This window comes from Erpetoichthys calabaricus, chromosome 9 (genome assembly GCF_900747795.2).
Source record: "Erpetoichthys calabaricus chromosome 9, fErpCal1.3, whole genome shotgun sequence".
Lineage (NCBI taxonomy): Eukaryota > Metazoa > Chordata > Cladistia > Polypteriformes > Polypteridae > Erpetoichthys > Erpetoichthys calabaricus.
Genome location: NC_041402.2, coordinates 6,254,837 through 6,275,834, shown reverse-complemented (window position 1 = coordinate 6,275,834; position 20,998 = coordinate 6,254,837). Strand labels below are relative to the sequence as shown.

The following is a 20,998-nucleotide window of genomic DNA, read 5'->3' as shown; positions in this document are numbered from 1 at the left end:
GACAGAGGAGATGCAGGAATAAGACACGCCTGAGCTTTGTGAAAGGAGACAGAGCTGCGCAGGGTTCTGTAGGTCAGGACGAGTATTGGAATTGATTCCGGCTTTAAATGTCATAATGCCTACTTATAAGAATTAATAAACGAATGAGAAAATGATACGCTGGCTGCTGAACTTTAACCGGCGTCGCTATGACGACTCCTTGGCGGCCGCCGCCGACTTGTCTGTCTGATGTGCGACATGCCGCAAGTCGGGTTGCTCGGCGACGCTGTGGAAGAGCAGGAAGCGACCGAAAAAAAAAAAAAGTCTAAATGAGATTCATGCGAGCCGACACTTTACGCACGGACTGTGTCGTTTTGAATGGTTTCGAGTTTTCCCTACCGTAAGGATGCAAGATTGTTGACGTTTTTCTATTTTAATTTGTATGGTTTGTCTGTAGGCACCCGGAAAAAAGAACAGAGCAACAGACTAAATAGCGCTGAAGGAAAAAAAAACAACTCCCAAGAAAATAAAAATCGCATAAAAGCTTATAATCAACGGGGATTTCGAGTGACATGAGTTGTTTGGGCTCCTCGCTGTCCTCTTTTGCTGGGATGGTGTCCGATGTCTGCTAAGTACGTGTCTGGTAGGTGAAAATCTAAACGTAACCCTCCTGATTGTTTCCAGGGGGGGGGGGTTGTGAACCATTTGTATTGCTGAGATCAGCTGATCATTGTCATCTTTTTTATTATTGTTTTTTCTGATTGTGATAATCATCTTACAATTCTAATTTAGTTAAAAAAATGCACTAAAGTGCCGATCATAAATCTCTGCTCGGAGGGCAATACATGCGCATCCCAGCGGAGCGCCCCGCACTTTCCTCGCAGTCCTCCGGTGCCTCCGATGGCCTTTGCAGCTTCGCGGCGCCTCAATGGGGTTTTTCTTAGTTTTCTCCTCCGGGGATGACAACTGATCGTGGCCATCACGTGATGCCATAAACCCTTCACCTTGACTTGGCATACGGTGCATTTGACGATTTTGCCCTTTAACACCGTGCCAGCCCAAATGGGTGGCATAGTGGGTAGTGCTGTGGCCTGATGGATCAGGCATCTTCCTTTCGAATAAGGCGCCCGGATGTTGGCCGTGTGGCGGTTACACATTCTGCCCATGCGTGTGTGTACTCATAAAAATCCTGGTTCTGTACTGGGTTGTGTGGTTCTTCAAAGAACCATTGGGTGACCGAGCACCATTTCATTCTAGGAAGGGTTCCATGCATATGAAGTTGGTTCTTTGTGCTTTTCAGAACTTCCTAATATGTACAGAAAAAACTGAAATCTTGTAATGTTTGGTAGTTTACCAAGTGGGACACTAACAGAAGGAAACCTGGACTTTCCCTGTCTTATTATGTGGAGTGAGTATCCTTTTAAAATCAGGAACCCACTCAGGTATTTCATAAATACATGGAACCACAGGAATATTACAGGAGGCAGAGGGTGATGGTGTGAGGAACCTCATCAGAATTGGCCAGTGTTAAGAGTGGTGACCAGCAGGGGGCTGTGCTAGGGTCGCTGCAATTTTTAATATATGTAAATGATCCATCCATCCATCCATCCATCCTCTTCCGCTTATCTGAGGTTGGGTCGCAGGGGCCGCAGCTTGAGCAGAGATGCCCAGACTTCCCTCTCCCCGGCCACTTCTTCTAGCTTCTCTGGGGGAATCCTGAGGCGTTCCCAGGCCAGCCGAGAGACATAGTCACTCCAGCGTGTCCTGGGTCTTCCCTGGGGCCTCCTCCCGGTTGGACATGCCCAAAACACCTCACCAGGGAGGCGTCCAGGAGGCATCCTGATCAGATGCCCGAGCCACCTCATCTGACTCCTCTCGATGCGGAGGAGCAGCGGCTCTTCTCTGAGCTTCTCACCCTATCTTTAAGGGAGAGCCCAGACACCCTACGGAGGAAACTCATTTCAGCCGCTTGTATTCACGATCTCGTTCTTTCGGTCACTACCCATAGCTCATGACCATAGGTGAGGGTAGGAACATAGATCGACTGGTAAATTGAGAGCTTCGCCTTGCGGCTCAGCTCCTTTTTCACCACGACAGACCGATGCAGAGCCCGCATTACTGTGGATGCCGCACCGATCAGCCTATCGATCTCACGGTCCATTCTTCCCTCACTCGTGAACAAGATAGATAGATAGATAGATAGATACTTTATTAATCCCAATGGGAAATTCACACCCCCGAGATACTTGAACTCCTCCACTTGGGGCAGGATCTTGCTACCAACCCTGAGAGGGCACTCCACCCTTTTCCGGCTGAGGACCATGGTCTCGGATTTGGAGGTGCTGATTCCCATCCCAGCCGCTTCACACTCAGCTGTGAACCGATCCAGAGAGAGCTGAAGATCACGGCCTGATGAAGCAAACAGGACAACATCATCTGCAAAAAGCAGTGACCCAATCCTGAGCCCACCAAACCGGACCCCCTCAACACCCTGGCTGAGCCTCGAAATTCTGTCCATAAAAGTTCTGAACAGAATCGGTGACAAAGGGCAGCCCTGGCGGAGTCCAACTCTCACTGGAAACGGGTTCGACTTACTGCCGGCAATGCAGACCAAGCTCTGACACCGGTTGTACAGGGACCGAACAGCCCTTATCAGGGGGTCCGGTACCCCATACTCTCGGAGTACCCCCCACAGGATTCCCCGAGGGACACGGTCGAACACCTTCTCCAAGTCCACAAAACACATGTAGACTGGTTGGGCGAACTCCCATGCACCCTCCAGGATTCTGCTAAGCGTGTAGAGCTGGTCCACTGTTCTGTGACCAGGACGAAAACCACACTGTTCCTCCTGAATCCAAGGTTCGACTATCTGACGGACCCTCTTCTCCAGGATCCCCGAATAGACTTTTCCAGGGAGGCTGAGGAGTGTGATCCCTCTGTAGTTGGAACACACCCTCCGGTCCCCCTTCTTAAAGAGGGGGACCACCACCCCGGTCTGCCAATCCAGAGGCACTGTCCCTGATGTCCATGCGATGTTGCAGAGACGTGTCAACCAAGACAGCCCTACAACATCCAGAGCCTTGAGGAACTCCGGGCGTATCTCATCCACTCCCGGGGCCCTGCCACCAAGGAGTTTTTTGACCACCTCGGTGACCTCAGTCCCAGAGATGGGGGATGTAAATGATTTAGATAGGAATATAAAGAACAAGCTGGTTAAGTTTGCAGATGATACCAAGATAGGTGGAATAGCAGATAATTTGGAATCCGTTATATCATCACAGAAGGACTTGGATAGCAGACAGGCTTGGGGAGATGAAATTTAATGTCAGTAAATGTAAAGAGTTACACATAGGAAGTGAAAATGTTAGGTTTGAATACACAATGGGAGCTCGGAAAAATTGAGAGTACACCTTATGAGAAGGATTTAGGAGTCATAGTGGACTCTAAGCTGTTGAATTCCAGACAGTGTTCAGAAGTCATTAAGAAGGCTAACAGAACGTCAGGTTATATAGTGCCTTGATGTGTGGAGTACAAGTCACAGGAGGTTCTGCTCAACGTTTATAACTCACGGGTGAGGCCTCATCTGGAGTCCTGTGTGCAGTTTCGGTCATCAGGCTACAAAAAGGACATAGCAGCACAAGAGAAGGTCCAGAGAAGAGCGACTGGGCTGATTCAGGGCTACAGGGGTTGAGTTATGAGGAAAGATTAAAAGAGCTGAGCCTTTAATGGAGATGAAGAGGAGACCTAACTGAAGTGTTTAAAATGATGAAGGGAACTGGTCCAGTGGACCGTGACTGTTATTTTAAAATGAGTTCATCAAGAACACGGGGACACAGTTAGAAACTTGTGAAGGGGAAATTTTGCACAAACATTAGGAAGTTTTTCTTTACACAAAGAACGACAGACACTTGGAATAAGCAACCAAGTAGTGTGGTAGACCAGGGGTGTCGAACTCCGGGCCTGGAGGGCCTCAGGGGCTGCATGTTTTCATTCTAACCCTTTTTCTTTTCCCTTCATTTTAATAGCCCTGTTTTTCAGGATTCAGTCCTCTGAATTGATTCTTTTCTTCATTACATGACAAGCCAAACAGAAATGAGACGTGAAACAAGCCAACAGATGACCAGCTAAATTGGGGCTTCAAACTCCAACCAATTTCACTCCAATAAGTTTCTTAATTAGAAGTCGATTCTTGCTGTTATTTAAACCCATTATTTATTTTCATGGCTTGTTGATGCTTTCATTTTACCACAGCAGACATTTCCAAAACTGCTGATTTTCTGTTTTTTTCTAAAGAAAACCCTCAAAATGTTTTGGTGACCTGAGAGATCAACCTTACTGAGGCCTTCACCTTTCTTTATTTTCATATATTTGGTGATGGACACAGGTGAGCTAGTCATATAAATTCTTGTTTTGAGTCTCATTATTGTGTGGCTGCCTAATTAAGGAAAAATAAACAACTAGGGCACCTGAGTCAAATTAATTAAAACTGCCTTTAATCCATCAATGTAGAGACATCACGGTGCTTTGATCAGGTGGTGGTGGTGCAGATCGCCGTCACTGAAAACCGGAAAAAGAACAGAAGAGAAAGTAGAGGTTAGGAAGGATTACAGAGCCACCAGGAATAATAATAATTAATTGAATATACACAGTCCAAAGACATGCAGGTTAGATGGTTGGTGACTCTAAGGTCCAGGGATTGTTCCTGCCGTGCTCCTTGTGCTTGCTGGGTCAGGCTACAGTTCACCTGTGACCCTGTTTTGGATTAGCCGGGCTTGGAAAATTGTATTTTGAAAAGTGAGGTATTCCTGTCTACTAATAATATTAACTTCTGGATGGAAAAAAAAATATATAGATACTTTATTAATCCCAAGGGGAAATTCCCATACTCCAGCAGCAGCATACTGATACAAAAAACAATATTAAATTAAAGAGTGATAACAATGCAGGTATAACAGACAGTAACTTTGTATAATGTTAACGTTTACCCCCCCGGTGGAAATGAAGAGTCACATAGTGTGGTGGAGGAACGATCTCCTCAGTCTGTCAGTGGAGCAGGACGGTGACAGCAGTCTGTCGCTGAAGCTGCTCCTCTGTCTGGAGATGATCCTGTTCAGTGGATGCGGTGGATTCTCCATGATTGACAGGAGTCTGCTCAGTGCCCGTCGCTCTGCCACAGATGTCAAACTGTCCAGCTCCGTGCCTACAATAGAGCTTGCCTTCCTCACCAGTTTGTCCAGGTGTGAGGCTTCCCTCTTCTTTATGCTGCCTCCCCAGCACATCACCGCGTAGAAGAGGGCGCTCGCCACAACCGTCTGGTAGAACATCTGCAGCATCTTATTGCAGATGTTGAAGGACGCCAGCCTTCTAAGGAAGTCTAGTCGACTCTGTCCTCTCTTGCACAGAGCATCAGTATTGGCAGTCCAGTCCAGTTTATCATCCAGCTGCACTCCCAGGTATTTATAGGTCTGCACCCTTTGCACACAGTCACCTCTGATGATCACAGGATCCATGAAGGGCCTGGTCTTCCTAAAATCCACCACCAGCTCCTTGGTTTTGCTGGTGTTCAGTTGTAGGTGGTTTGAGTCGCACCATTTAACAAAGTCCTTGATTAGGTTCCTATACTCCTCCTCCTGTCCACTCCTGATGCAGCCCACGATAGAAGTGTTGTCAGAGAACTTTTGCACGTGGCAGGACTCCGAGTTCCGAAGTCCGATGTATATAGGCTGAACAGGACCGGAGAAAGTACAGTCCCCTGTGGCGCTCCTGTGTTGCTGACCACAATGTCAGACCTGCAGTTCCCGAGACACACATACTGAGGTCTGACTGTAAGATAGTCCACGATCCATGCCACCAGGTATGAATCTACTCCCATCTCTGTCAGCTTGTCCCTAAGGAGCAGAGACTGGATGGTGTTGAAGGCGTTAGAGAAGTCCAGAAACATAATTCTTGCTGCACCACTGCCTCTTTCCAAGTGGGAGAGGGATCAGTGTAGCATGTAGATGATGGCATCCTTCACTCTCACCTTCTCCTGGTATGCGAACTGCAGAGGGTTGAGGGCGTGATGGACCTGTGGCCTCAGGTGGTGAAGCAGCAGCTGCTCCATGGTCTTCATCACATATATATATATGTATGTGTGTGTGTGTGTGTTTACAAAACATACACACACATATTAACTAGTTGTCCCCTGTGGCTCCACCCGTGTAGTAATGAAACAGGACAAACTTAAAAAAAAAAAAAATGTAATCATTTGTATTGAGAAGAATTTATATTGATAGCTGTTGATAGCTTTGGTATCCAAGGGCCTCTTAATATCCAATATTTTTGGTTTTGCTGTCAGGGGTGAGAATGTAGCTGTGATCTCTTTGCCAAAAATGTCAAAAGTTGGCAAGGTATCTCTGGCCAAGTGGAACGTAGGTACACTCCATCGTTAAATGCTGGCACTGTATGTGATCTTGTTCAGCTCTGATGGAAAAGCGGCCCCCGCGTGGGGAGAAGAGCAAGTGGCCATGATATCTCTGGCAATCAGCAGCTACCCTGTAAACCACACGTACTGTAGCTCTGATCTCTCCCTCAAAAACGTCAAACGTTACTCCTTAACAATCTCTAGATGATAATGTCTGCTGAACAAACAGGTATCGCTAGCTAAGCAGAGGCAGAGGTGCGCTCCAACACGCAGCCCGCAGCCTCTCTCGGATTACTTAGCTTAATGAGAGCAGTCGCAACATCAACCGGAATGTTCAAGCAAATTACAGAGAATAAACCCAATCTAAATCCGTTAAGTTGTTCTCTCGTGAAAGCGGACAGACATACAGACAGACACACGGACAGACAGACATTGGATGTTATATATTTTAGAGATGTGTGTGTTCTGTACTCTTTGTATTATTTGGCAGGTTCTGTATCACATATCTATGATCTGCTTCTCGCAACTGAGAGAAGGTAGTGGATGTTTGCCAGCTGGCTGACCAACCACATTTGTTACCACCTAAAGGGCAGAGTGGTGGCTCTGAGGCTAAGAATCTGTGCTGGTACCTAGAAGGTTGCCGGTTTGAATCCCCATTCCTGCCAAAAGAGATCCTACTCTGCTGGGCCCTTGAGTAAAGCCCTTAACCTACAGTTGCTCCAGAGGGTGCTGTACAATGACTGATCCTGCGCTCTGACACCAAGGGGTATGCGAAAACTAACAAATTCCTAATACAGGAAATTGTGTGAGGTGAAATAAAGAACCAAATAATCAGACTGCAATTCAGAATTAAGAATGTAATACTGTACTCCGATCTTCACCCTGTCCTACAAGCGAACCAGCCACCGTGGCACAACGTCAGAGGCACTGGTGTCTGAGGTTTAATCCCTGTAAGGAGATGCAAAAGTGTGTACAACCTGACAAGCCCTAATAAGGGCGAAACGCATGTCTGGTACTCTTTCTATTATTTGGCAGGTACAGTATCATATATATTTATATACTGTATGTATGATATAAACACAGACCAGACATCATGAAAAGGTTTGGGGCAGCCACCTGTATAATATCCCTGGCTACAAAAGGCTTTTGAAAATAACAGAGTTATTCACAAGACTGAGTCCAATACAGAACTGATTCCTTGGTGGTAAGATGGTGGCTTTAAAGGCCCGTATAGGAAGTGACGTCATTGAAGGGGCCAGAACCGGAAGTGACATCTTCTTAACTGGAAGTGACATCATCTAAGGCCCCGAAACCGTAAGTGACATCGTCTGGACTGGAAGTGCAGTCATTGAAGGCGTAGACCTATATAGATGGACACTGCATTCACTGTGTTGCCCAGGCGACACGATACGTCAATGCATCCAGCATATTGCGAGTGGCAAAAGTGCCATTTAAACTAAAACAGGTAGACATGGAAACCGGGTTTTCTGATGAAAAAACAATAACCTTTAAAACAGTCTCGTTTACATACAGCAGATTTTGGCAAATCGTTTAAATGCAATTATTTATATCCATTTATACACTAATAATGGCAATTATTAAATACTAGACAAAGAGCCCATTTCGACAACATAAGATGAAACGGGCACGGGTGGAACAGTAAAATATATAATAAGTATAAGCACCACAAACCTGATATAGGTGTATTGAATGAATGCGTAATTAGGCCTCGAGTTGTAGTCAAAATCGCCTTTCAAGCCTCTAGGGCTTTAATCGAAGTCACCTTTCTCTTTGAATTTTTGCGGCCGAAAATCCGCCGCATGCCGCGATGTCGGTCTCGTAAGGTTTTTCGGGCAGCTGCGCAGAAGGCGACTGCGCATTTGGCTTCGGACATGCACAGAAGGTGACTGCGCATTCGGCTTCAGACGGACGTGAGTGAGTGAGGAGACATATGTATTAAGATTATTATTATTATTATTAAATAATTCCTCCCATATACAGTAAGTAACATTTCTCGGACTGCCTTCTTCCATCTCTGAAACATTTCTGGACTTCGTCCTGCTCTTACGCAACACAGTACTGAAGTATTGGTTAATGCCAGAGTCACCTCACGTATAGATTACTGCAATGCTATTCTATCTGGCATCCCACAAAAACATATCCGTTGCTTACAACTTCTTCAAAATTCTGTTCTAAATCCACTGAACATATCAGACGTATTCTCTCTGAACTTCAGTGGCACCCTGTTCACTACTGAATACAATACAGAATACTGCTCTTAACATTTAAAGCTCTCCACAGTCTTGCTCCCCACTACCTCACTGATCTCCTACAGACTAACACTCCCTCTCGCTCACTCAGATCCTGTAATTTGAGAGTATTCAGTCTGGCAATATGGTGCAGCCTTAGTTTGTGGAAGACAGATACAACTAAAGACATGAGTATAAAATGATGGTTGTCAGTTTCAAACTCTGTTTCCTCAATGTGCTCCTTGAGAAAAAACACATCATCTGAACCAATCTCAGCCCGAACAAACTTATTGATCAAAGATACACTGACAGCTTGTCCTAATGTCGACTGCCGGATAACACGCTCCGCTACTTTGACCACCTTGACTGGACCCTCAGAAGGAATCATCAAACCTCCTTTGTTTTTTAATGTGAGCGAGTGGTAGCTTTGATCATATGATGCCGTTACAGCATCTGTTACCAAACTAACATGGCGCACATCACAGGACAGCTTTCTCAGAATCCCGTCTCAGAGCTTACCTCCCACTGAGGTGGATTTCTTTGGGAAACCTTCAAAGTTTGAGAAATGTTAACAGCTAACAACAATCTACATAGTTAGTGACTAAATACAATTAGCCAAAATGTTGTTTGGAGGCTCACTTGAGCACATAAATGCATAGCTTTGCTAGCTTAGTGTGGCGTAGCTAAAGTTAAGATTATAAAACGGGATTTTCTAATGGCCAAGTGTAACCAAAACAATTGTTCAGCTTTACCTATGAAATGTAATCCCCCCGGGATCTGGTTTGGAGCGTACAGCGATTTGTACAATCCCAAGCAGCACATGCGTGAAGAATCTTTATCCATTACTTCACTCCACAGCAGTGCCACTTGCAATATGGCGGCGACTGGTCATGCGGCATCTAGTAATTCTATGTCTATCATCGAAGGGCCCGTAACAAGAACTGGGATCTTCAGAGGCGCCGGAACCTGGCAGGATTTCTCAGGAAAGGTCTGCAGGCAACTGAGAAAGACAGTCAGTGCACCCCTCCGCCCCCTGGTCGGATGTGGTATTACTGTTACTTAAACCCTTTAGCTGCCTCCTACTTGCACATGTGTGACAATATACATTATATATATATATTCATTGCATTAGTAGTCTGAGTCCCGACCTGATTGTATGGGTGGTTACCTACCAGGTAACTCATGTGGCTGGTCTGCTATTTGGCATACATCCGCCACGGGGCCCTCTTCAGTTGCGAGAAGCAGATAATAATAATAATAATAATTCTTTGCATTTATATAGCGCTTTTCTCACTACTCAAAGCGCTCAGCAATTGCAGGTTAAGGGCCTTGCTTAAGGGCCCAACAGAGCAGAGTCTCTATTGGCATTTACGGGATTCGAACCGGCAACCTTCCGATTGCCAGTGCAGATCCCTATCCTCAGAGCCACCACTCCACTATGGAATGTTGCATAGTTTACTGTCAAATAATGCAAAGAGTACGCAACACGTATTTCGTCCTTATTTGGGCTCATCAGGCGTACACACTCTACTGCTCCCCTTGTGGGGATCGAAACTCGGACATCAGCGTCAGAGAGGAAGTCCCTTTCCATGATCTGCTTCTCGCAACTGAAAGAGGGCCCTGTGGCGGATGTTTGCCGAATGGCAGACCAACCGCATGCGTTACCTGGTAGGTAACCACCCATACAATCAGGTCAGGACTTAGACAACAAATGCAATGAATGTAATTACTCCGATCTACAGGCTGTCAAATAAACGAACTACACGTCGTGGCGCAGCGTAAAGGGACTTCGTCTCTGACACTGATGTCTGAGGTTCGATCCCCGTAAGGGGAGCAGTAGAGTGAATACGCCTGATGAGGGCGAAACACGTGTCGCGTACGCTTTGCCTTATTTGACAGTAAAATATGCAATATATATATATTGTGGAATAGGGCGACCCGGACACAGGCAGGTAGACATGTCTAAGTCCATCACCACACGTTTATTATACATACTATTATATACAAAGTCAATAAGTGCACCAACACTACTCCCCACAGTCCCACAGTCCTGGCTCTCATTAGCCATCTCTCGTCTTCCCAAACTCTTCTCACACACAGGGCCCCCCCCCCCCCTTAGCCCAGACCCGTCGGGTCGGGCATTCTGCACCGAGAAAGGGGGGGTCCCTGTCACACACGTGTTTTTAGGAGACAGCTAAAGGGCTTAAATACAGGTAATTCCATGCCAGACCAGGGGGTGGTGGAGTGCACTAATTTTCCCTCTCGATCTTTTGCAGACCATTCTAGGGAAATCCCACCCGGCTCTGGGGCAGCCACTGACGTCACTTCTGGTTCCGGTATTGATGACATCACTTCCGCTACTGACCTTTAAAGCTGCCATCTTGCTTCATAGTAGTCAGTTCTGGTTTGGACTCTGTTGAATGAGCACAGCTCTGTCTTTCAATCAGTTTTGCAGCCGTAAATGATTAAATGGGTGGCTGCCCCAAACCTTCTCGATGTCTTGTAGTCGTTTTTGTGACTATATATATATATATATATATATATATTCACGGCATTCGTAGTCTGTGTCACAATCTGATTGTATGGGTGGTTACCTACCAGGTAACGCTTGTGGTTGGCCAGCAATCTGCTAACATCCGCCACGGTGCCCTCAGTTTGTGAGGAGCAGATCATAGAATGGTTGAAATAGTACACGACACATGTTTTGCCCTCATATATATATATATATATATATATATATATATATATATATATATATATATATATATATATATATATATATATATATGTGTGTGTGTGTGTGTGTAGACGCACATACATGTGCACACACACTACAGCTAATATATATAAAGAAGAGATTTCCATTTTTCATTTTTAAATTTGTAAACCTTTCTGAAAACAGAATTTCCCTTTTTCTTTATCAGTTATTGTGTGTAAGTTAATGGACAAATATGGCAGATGTTTCCCATTCAAATTAAATTTACAACACACTAAAGTGTGCAGAAAGTGAGGAGGCCTGAATATGTTCTGAATCCATCTATCCATACATTTATAATCCATTTTATTATAGAGCTGCTGATTAATTCCCATTAAAACGTGCGATTAATGTGTGAAACATTTCAAAGATTAAATTTTTTAGCACAACTCTTAAATACATTAATTTAATCTGGTTAATTTGAGTGGTCACCAGCGCTTGATCATATTCTGTGTTGTCTATTGGTAACCATGCACACCACTCCTACACACCAGTAGGGTTGCCACCCTTGCCTTATCACACAGGATCGTCCTGTATTGGAACATAAAAATGTACATTAATTCAATAAGAGACAAGTTATGTAAATCAATAAGCAATGAAGCAATGAGACCCCCCTGAGGTATCATAAACACCTGTGAGGCCAGTTGTCCCAAACATTATGGTTCCTCGAAAGGGGGGGGGGGCAAAATTTATGCAAATCCCTTTAAATGAAAGTCTGCAATTTGTACAGTAATCACAATGTCTGAATTGTTTGGTTTGAAATTTTAAACTGTGGAGCACAGGGGGAAATCAAGAAAAAAGTGTCTTTGTCCCAAACATCATGGAGGGCACTGTAACTGATTCTTCAGCTGGATTTTTTTTGTCTTGTCAAGTTTTCAATATTCTTAGGTTATGTGGCATTTTTAAGTTGCTTTTCTTTACCGTAAACCTTTGCTGTTTATTTTTTTTTTGTTGGTTATTATAATCTGAAGTCACACAATGTCTCTTATTTTAGGCAGATGCCATTGTTGGAACAAAAGAAAAGGAACACATTGCTTATACAAAGTACAAATGCAAGTAAGTATCATGAAGCAGTGCCTTTTATACAAACAGACCATCAAAATTATTAATTGTTCTTCATAAAAATTAATAATATGTGTGAGATTATATATCTTCTTTCTGGGGACTTTGGTGTCTTTTCACAGCCAACAACCCATTGTAAGCAATCCGTGGATGTGCTTGTGCTGGGGGCACATCAGCATGTCTTAGGTGGAGTGGTGGTTCTGAGGCTAAGCATTTGCGCTGGTATCAGGAAGGTTGCCAGTTCAAATCCCATTACTGTCGGCAGTGATCCTACACTGTTGGGCTCATGAGTAAGATCCTTAATCTTAAAATTACAGTGTATGATGACTGATCCTACACTAAAGGTGACACGAAAAGACAGTTTCTGCTCTGGGATTAATAAAGTGTGCCAAAAAAAAATGAGCCCGCTCACTCCAGCACCAGAACAAGTTTCTGCATTGCACCGTTCTCTATTTATCCTGAGAGGTTATTAAATGGATAGAAGACTGAATGGCTGCTTTAGCTTTTTTTTGTCAAGGCTACTTAACACTAGAATCCCTGAAGCCTATGAAAATATTTGTAATGCCCGGCAACCTTAAATTTTCTCGCACCTCGTCAGCAGCGTCTTTGTTTTGTAAATGTGTCAATCAGCACAAGCAGCAGGCAGCCTGCTATCATATTCCTTCCACCAAGGCAGCTGACGTCAGATGTAAAATTCTCAGAGCTGAAGTCTGTGTATCTGGGAGTGAGGTGTCTGGAATCGTATAGGGTAAATAATATATCGTATGTGTTCCTTCTCTACAGTGATCTGTGTAAATGTAGGATGACAGGAAATGCGAGGCAAGAAATGTTGAACACATAACTAAAACAGAAACCTTTTTCATGATATAGCAATAATTGATGAAATGTTGATGTGAAGTGTATAATGTGTGAAGACTGAAGTCCAAATATCAAATAAACTTTCACAAGATATAACAAAACAAGTGAGCTTTTATTCAAGAACTAGACATAAAGCCTGTTACAATAACGGGCGCTAGAACAGTAGTGCATAAACATTAGTAGGAACAGTCTATATTAAATGGCAAGGGACCGTCTATTTTCTGTTACAGTAATACTGGCTTGTATGTGGCTGTAATATGCATCACTGTATTGTGTGCCTTTAATTTTCTCTCGCAGTAATACTGGTTTGTATTTCCGTAAAATGGCTGAAATTTTTCTCTGACAGTAATACTGGCTTTGATGTCCGTAATATGCGTTTAATTTTCTGTCACAACAGTGGGCAATCAGCAGAGTCTCCCCAGCAACTGATGTAATGTGTGGCGTGCAACTGATAATCGTGCCTGTGGCGTCTCTCCAGCAAGTACTGTGCAGTTCCCCAGCAAGTATTTTAATCTGTGCTGGCGTGCAGCTGATTATTGTATGTGTGGCGTCTCCCCAGCAACGGATTTTATGTGCGCGAAAATAAATCTACTTTTAGAAGTCACCCTATTGTAATATCATGAAAATTCGTATATTTAGGAAAACCCTTTCAACGACTGGCACTTTACACTTTACTGGGCCAAGCTTCTTAATCGCAAATCTGACATCCTCAGAGTGAACACTTGCACAACAACAAGCACTAATCCCACCCCTTTGGGGAAGCTGGTCTCCGCGTCTCAGTACCCAATTGGATTTTTCGTGCCTTATGTTTTAGATCTTACCTCATTTTCCGAAATCCGATTGGATCAGCCGCGCGATATTTTATAGGTCCCGCCCTCTCTGTCTTGTGTGACGCTTCAGGCGGCCTTTGAAGCATCGCACCGTGCCCCGCGCATGTGCACTTCACCAGAAGACACGCACACACGGGCACATGGACGCACGCAGGGGTTTTATTAAAGAGGATATAACCAAAGATAAAAAATGTTTTCATTTTACATGTTACTGGCAATGTGTAGAAAGTGAAGCCGAACTCTAAATCGATATGAAGTAGACACATCTGCTTGGCTAGTGCAGTGGTAAGGACTCCTGCCTCCTAATCAAGAGGTTGCAGGTTCAATCCTGGGTCCTCCACACATTTACTGTTTTGAGCAGTAAGCTGCTGTTATTATTGCTGTCTTATATATAAACGTCTATGCATGGAAGTGTGTGTGTGTGTGTGTGTGTGTCTGTCTGTCCAGCCTGGAAGTGTGAGGTAGCCTGGAAGTGCAGGGCTACTGCCTGAAGCTCAAAGAAAGTGACTATGTCACCAAAGTGAAATCGCCGCTGCTAATACACAAGCGAGGTGAGCAGATCGGCAAAACGAGACCTCTGAGGAGAGAAAATCTCGCTTAGTCGCTGATAGACAACGGAGGAGAGCACGTCGGCAAAATGAAACTGCTAATACACATGCAATTGATTGATTGAAATGCCAGAATCCATGGTTTCGAGGAGCCTGTGCTTTTTACAGCATGGGCTTACGCAGCTAGTTACATTATAAAAGTGTACATTTGATTTGAGTCTGAAACAGCCGGTGTAAAGTTTTGCTTCCTATAAAAGATATCGCTGAAGGGATAAAAGCAGACACACAAACGCGGCTCAGTCATTTCTTCTTGGTGTCTTGTTGAACAAACACACACCACAGTGTCTATGGTGGATGTTACTTTTCCTCACACACAGACACTCACATCAACATGTCCTTAGGCTTCATTTTCATAGGCTTCAGGGATCCTAGTGTTAACTCAACTGAAGGTTTCCTATAGCCTATCATAGACATTCATTCTGAACCAGAAAAGGGCTTGTAATGTCTTTACTCAAAACGATGACAAGTGTGTTATCCCGTAGAGCAATAAGCTAATTACAAAACCCGCTCAAGGTACAATGGCTGTCCGACAGTCACTCTTTTTAAAATGGGTTCTGTCAATGAATAATTGTGCTTTATACAGTGTACAACACTGCAAAGAGGAAGTTGTTTTCATTGGTTCTTAAATTCAAAAATGTTTTTTTTTTTTTTTTGGAAAGACATACTTTTTCCCTTGATGGTTTAGCCAACCAAACTATGTGTGCTAAAGACAATAATTAAAATACAAAAGTGCCCATTGCTGTATTCACCACTGGTGCCATCTCACGTACTGTATACCACACAAAATCCTATAGACATCTCTCTCTCTATATATATATCTATATCTCTATATCTATTTCTAATATATATATATATATATATATATATATATATATATATATATATATATATACAGTACATAGCTATACGCAAACACACAGACCCTCACCACAACAGTACCCCATGAATGACACACACACGCTGATTAACCTTTAGCACTTTAAACCATACAAGTGCTTTAGGAATAACACAGCCTGTCACTCAGCACTTCAAGAGACTTACTTGTTATCGTCACGAACAACATACGATGTTTTAATGATATCTCAGACCTAAATATTACTTTTGGTCTACAAGAATACATTTAAACTTACAGACTCCGCACTCTTGACTATAGGCCATTTATCAGCCAAGAATACCTTCTTTTTGTACTGTTCCAACTATTGAGTGGCACCCTCACCCTCAGCCTTAATAAACCTTGCAGCACGGAGGTAATGGCAAATCTCCGGCTGCACCAGGTAGTCAAAGAAATCTAACTTATTACTTCAGTCACTCTATAGACATTAAGACAAAGCATAGAAAGTTAAAAGCAGCATGGTATTTATTACAAGAATAATAATAATAATACCGACGGACCCTCCTCTCCAGAACTCCCGAATAGACTTTTCCAGGGAGGCTGAGGAGTGTGATCCCTCTGTAGTTGGAACACACCCTCCGGTCCCCTTTCTTAAAGAGGGGGACCACCACCCCAGTCTGCCAATCCAGAGGCACTGTCCCTGATGTCCATGCAATGTTGCAGAGACGTGTCAACCAAGACAGCCCTACAACATCCAGAGCCTTGAAGAACTCCGGGCGTATCTCATCCACCCCCGGGGCCCTGCCACCAAGGAGTTTTTTGACCACCTCGGTGACCTCAGTCCCAGAGATGGGGGAGCCCACCTCCCCAGGCTCTGCTTCCTCATTGGAAGGCATGTTAGTGGGATTGAGGAGGTCTTCGAAGTACTCCCCCCACCGACCCACAACGTCCCGAGTCGAGGTCAGTATTTTTGTGGAAAAGTCTATTCGGGGGTTCCGGAGAGGAGGGTCCGTCGGATAGTTGAACCTCGGATTCAGGAGGAACAGTGTGGTTTTCGTCCTGGTCGCGGAACAGTGGACCAGCTCTACACCCTTAGCAGAATCCTGGAGGGTGCATGGGAGTTCGCCCAACCAGTCTACATGTGTTTTGTGGACTTGGAAAAGGCGTTCGACCGTGTCCCTCGGGGAATCCTGGGGGGGGTGCTCCGGGAGTATGGGGTACCGGACCCCCTGATAAGGGCTGTTCGGTCACTGTACAACCGGTGTTAGAGCTTGGTCCGCATTGCCGGCAGTAAGTCGAACCCGTTTCCAGTGAGAGCTGGACTCCGCCAGGGCTGCCCTTTGTCACCGATTCTGTTCAGAACTTTTATGGACAGAATTTCTAGGCTCAGCCAGGGTGTTGAGGGGGTCCAGTTTGGTGGACTCAGGATTGGGTCACTGCTTTTTGCAGATGATGTTGTCCTGTTTGCTTCATCAGGCCGTGATCTTCAGCTCTCTCTGAATCGATTCGCAGCTGAGTGTGAAGCGGCTGGGATGGGAATCAGCACCTCCAAATCCGAGACCATGGTCCTCAGCTGGAAAAGGGTGGAGTGCCCTCTCAGGGTTGGGAGCGAGATCCTGCCCCAAGTGGAGGAGTTCAAGTATCTCGGGGTCTTGTTCACGAGTGAGGGAATATCTCAAGCTGCTGCCCCAGCGACCCGACCTCGGATAAGCGGAAGAGGATAGATGGATGGATGGATGGATGGGTAATAATAATACCACTGGAACAAAGAATAATAGAAAATAGGTACTGATAGGAAAGTCTGAATATATACAATGATCCTTCGCTATATCACGCTTCGACTTTTGCGGCTTCACTCTATCGCGATTTTTTCTCCTACACGTTTATGTCACTACGCATGCGCTTTCTGAGAACTTTTATCTAAGTCCCACGATGGCTCCTAAACGTGTTGCTTTTTCTAAGCCATCTGACAATAAAACTAAGCACCGGAGAAAGATGCTTACCATCCAGGAGAAGGTGAAACTCTTGGATATGATCAAAGATGGCAATACCCTACAAAAGCCTCCTCACGCAAATGAAAAGACAGCGCCAGCAACTGCCTATCAAGATGTTCTTCAGCCGCGCACCCAGACACCCATTGCCTACTCCTAGTACTCCTTCAGCGGAAGAAGACAACGACGCACCTGCTGAAGATACTGCACCACCTGAAGACTCTCCTACTGAGCTCGTGCCTTCATAGGTTAGTGGTTGTGTGTAAGAACTGTGTGTGTGTGTAATTAAATGTACAGTACAATAATAATAATATGATATCTGTAACGTCTAATATGCCTTATTTTCTCTTATTTTGTCTAATATTTTGGGTAATACGAGTGTAATGGTGACTAAAGGGTGTTATTTCATGTCTAGAGGGCTCTAATAATGTTAAAAAACGTATTTAGAAGGTCGTATACTCTAACTGCGAAAATATTCGATTTATAAATAAAGAATCCTACTTTGCGAAAATTCATTTATTGCGGTAGAGTCTGGAACGGATTAACTGTGATAAACGAGGGTTCACTGTACAGTCTTTAGAAAAAGCTTATGAAAAAGTTACAGATGAGAAGGACGAATGTCCCAGGGAGGCATTTGATTCAGCAATCGATGTTCATGCTGCTTTTCTGATGACCAATGACGTCTTCGTCTGTTCCTCTTCTTCTTCTCCTTCTTTACTTTCTTCTCCTCTACTTTCCTCTTCTTCTTCTCCTCTGACATGAGGCATATTTATTATGAAATGTCATGCCGTGGTTTCACAACAAATGCACCTGATTGGTTGGCTATCAATATGATTGATGAATTAATTCACTGTCCGTAAAACCTTTAATGTTCTCTGAGGTGTTGGTAGATCTTCCTTTCCCAGGCTGTAAAATAATTAGGCATGGCTTAGTCTTCCTTTCCCAGGTTATAAAGCAAACGAGCTACCAGCATGTCTTCCTTTCTGTGTTGGAACAGCTGTTTTAAAAGTGAGGTGTAAGGGAAGAAAACCTGCTTTGATTTGTATTCATCTGTTGTCTTGTCTCTAACGAAATATAATGGAAAATTAAACCGAAATGTACAGATTACAGACGTCACACATGTGTCACAGTTCACACATTGCGGTAAATGAATAAAACATGATACTAACCGTATTGCAATGCTGTAGTACTTTATCAAACACATTTTACAGTCCTGTCAATCTTTTGCTTTAGGACTTGCCTTACCCACTAAGAGAATGCTGACTGAGATTGAAGACATCGTCAAGATTAGAACAGACCTCAGCTACCTGACATACAGCAGTGGATGATGCAGGAGTGCACCCTGACGGAAGAAGGGGTCTGTTCCAAGCCTGGGCTTTCTTGTTCCCGCCCATGCCTGTGATCCCCATTCCACGGCGGGTGCGCTCATTTCACGGCCCCCACACCACCTGCCTGCACTCAGCTTGCGGGCCCGTGCGCACCGCGCAGTTGGTACGCACCAAATACAACAACTTTGATCTTTACCTGAAGTCTCGTTGGATGTATGGCTTCATCCGCTTCCTGTTATACTTCAGCTGTAGCCTTTTCACTTCCCTCCTGTGGGTGGGACTCTCTGCCCTTTTCTGCTTGCAGTATGTGGGTATCCGGGTCTTCCTGCGTTTCCAGTACAAGCTCTCTGTCATCCTGCTGCTGCTAGGCCGGCGACGGCTTGACTTCAGCCTTCTGAATGAACTCTTCATTTATGGCATCCATGTAACCATGCTGCTTGTTGGAGGCCTGGGGTGGTGCTTCATGGTCTTTGTGGACATGTAGCTTACGGGTTTGAAAAGACACTAAAAACGATAAATGTTAACATTAATGGTGGACCATTCCATTTTATTTATTTGTGTGGAAAAGCTTTCCAATGCTGCATGTGTGGAGTTGCAATTAAAATTTTAAGTTGTTTTAATGATTGTGTTGTTTCTGTTTTCATTGCGCTCAATCCACATTTACCACATGGCGCAAAATTATTTACATTAGCATGTATGAACTAAGGTTTTGTTTTATTGATGAAAACGTATCAGAAGCCACTTTCCTTTAATTCTGTTGTTTTTTTTTCAGACTGAATATACAGTCATATGAAAAAGTTTGGGAACCCCTCTTAATATTTTGGATTTTTATTTCTCATTGGCTGAGTTTTCAAAGTAGCAACTTGCTTTTAATATCTGACATGCCTTATGGAAACAGTAGTATTTCAGCAGTGACATTACGTTTATTGGATTAACAGAAAATATGCAATATGCATCATAACAAAATTAGACAGATGCATAAATGTGGGCACCCCAACAGAGATATGACATCAATACTTAGTTAAGCAAATCTAACACCTCTAGACGCTGTCCTCCTATAGCCGTTGATGAGTGTCTGATTCTGGATGGAGGTATTGTTGACCATTCTTCATACAAAATCTCTCCAGTTCAGTTCAATTTGATGGACAGCCTGCTTCAAATCATCCCATAGATTTTCGCTGATATTCAAGTCAGAGGACTGTGACGGCCATTGCAGAACATTGTACTTCTCCCTCTGCATGAATGCCTTTGTAGATTTCCAACTGTGTTTTGGGTCATTGTGTTTGGAATATCCAACCCCTGCGTAACTTCAACTTTGTGACTGATGCTTGAACATTATCCTGAAGAATTTGTTGATATTGAGTTGAATTCATCAGACCCTCGACTTTAACAAGGGCCCCAGTCCCTGAACTAGCCACACAGCCCCACAGCATGATGGAACCTCCACTAAATATGACAGTAGGTAGCAGGTGTTTTTCTTGGAATGCGGTGTTCTTCTTCCACCATGCAAAGTGCTTTTTGTTCTTTCCAAATAACTCCATTTTGTGTCTCATCAGTCCAAAGCACTTTGTTCCAAAATGAATCTGGCTTGTCTAAATGAGCACTGGCATACAACAAGCAACTCTGTTTGTGGTGTGAGTGCAGAAAGGGCTTTTTTCTCATCACCCTGCCATACAGACGTTTGAATTGTAGAACGATGTACAGATACACCATCTGCAGCCAGATGTTCTTGCAGGTCTTTGGAGGTGATCTGTGGGTTGTCTGTCACCATTCTCACAATCCTGCTCATATGCCGCTCCTGTATTTTTCTTGGCATGCCAGACCTGCTGGGTTTAACAGCAACTGTGCCTGTGGCCTTCCATTTCCTGATTCCATTCCTTACAGTTACAGAAACTGACAGTTTAAACCTCTGAGATGGCTTTTTGTAGCCTTCCCCTAAACCAGGAGACTGAACAATCTTTGTTTTCAGATCTTTGGAGAGTTGCTTTGAGGATCCCATGCTGTCACTCTTCAGAGGAGAGTCAAAGGGAAGGAAGCACAACTTGTAATTGACCACCTTAAATCCCTTTATATCTCATGATTGGACACGCCTGTCTATGAAGT

At 44.1% G+C, this 20,998-nt stretch overlaps 1 protein-coding gene across 2 annotated transcripts; it reads left to right on the top strand.

Moving 5' to 3' along the window:
- Positions 1-214: 214 nt before the first annotated feature.
- LOC114657338 (transmembrane protein 250) lies at positions 215-19,515 on the top strand. 2 transcript variants are annotated; one of them, XM_028809105.2, is made up of 3 exons: positions 215-611; positions 12,381-12,442; positions 18,801-19,515. In XM_028809105.2, the coding sequence occupies exon 3, from the start codon at positions 18,960-18,962 to the stop codon at positions 19,377-19,379; it is 420 nt and encodes a 139-aa protein (XP_028664938.1). In that variant the 5' UTR covers positions 215-611; positions 12,381-12,442; positions 18,801-18,959; the 3' UTR covers positions 19,380-19,515. The 2 variants fall into 2 exon arrangements, with proteins under 2 accessions (XP_028664938.1, XP_028664937.1); XM_028809104.2 differs by having other exon boundaries at positions 215-622.
- The last annotated feature ends 1,483 nt before the right edge of the window (positions 19,516-20,998 follow it).

Bases quoted from the DNA above. Each gene is read 5' to 3' on its own strand.
- LOC114657338 (XM_028809105.2), top strand. From the start codon at position 18,960: ATGCCTGTGATCCCCATTCCACGGCGGGTGCGCTCATTTCACGGCCCC.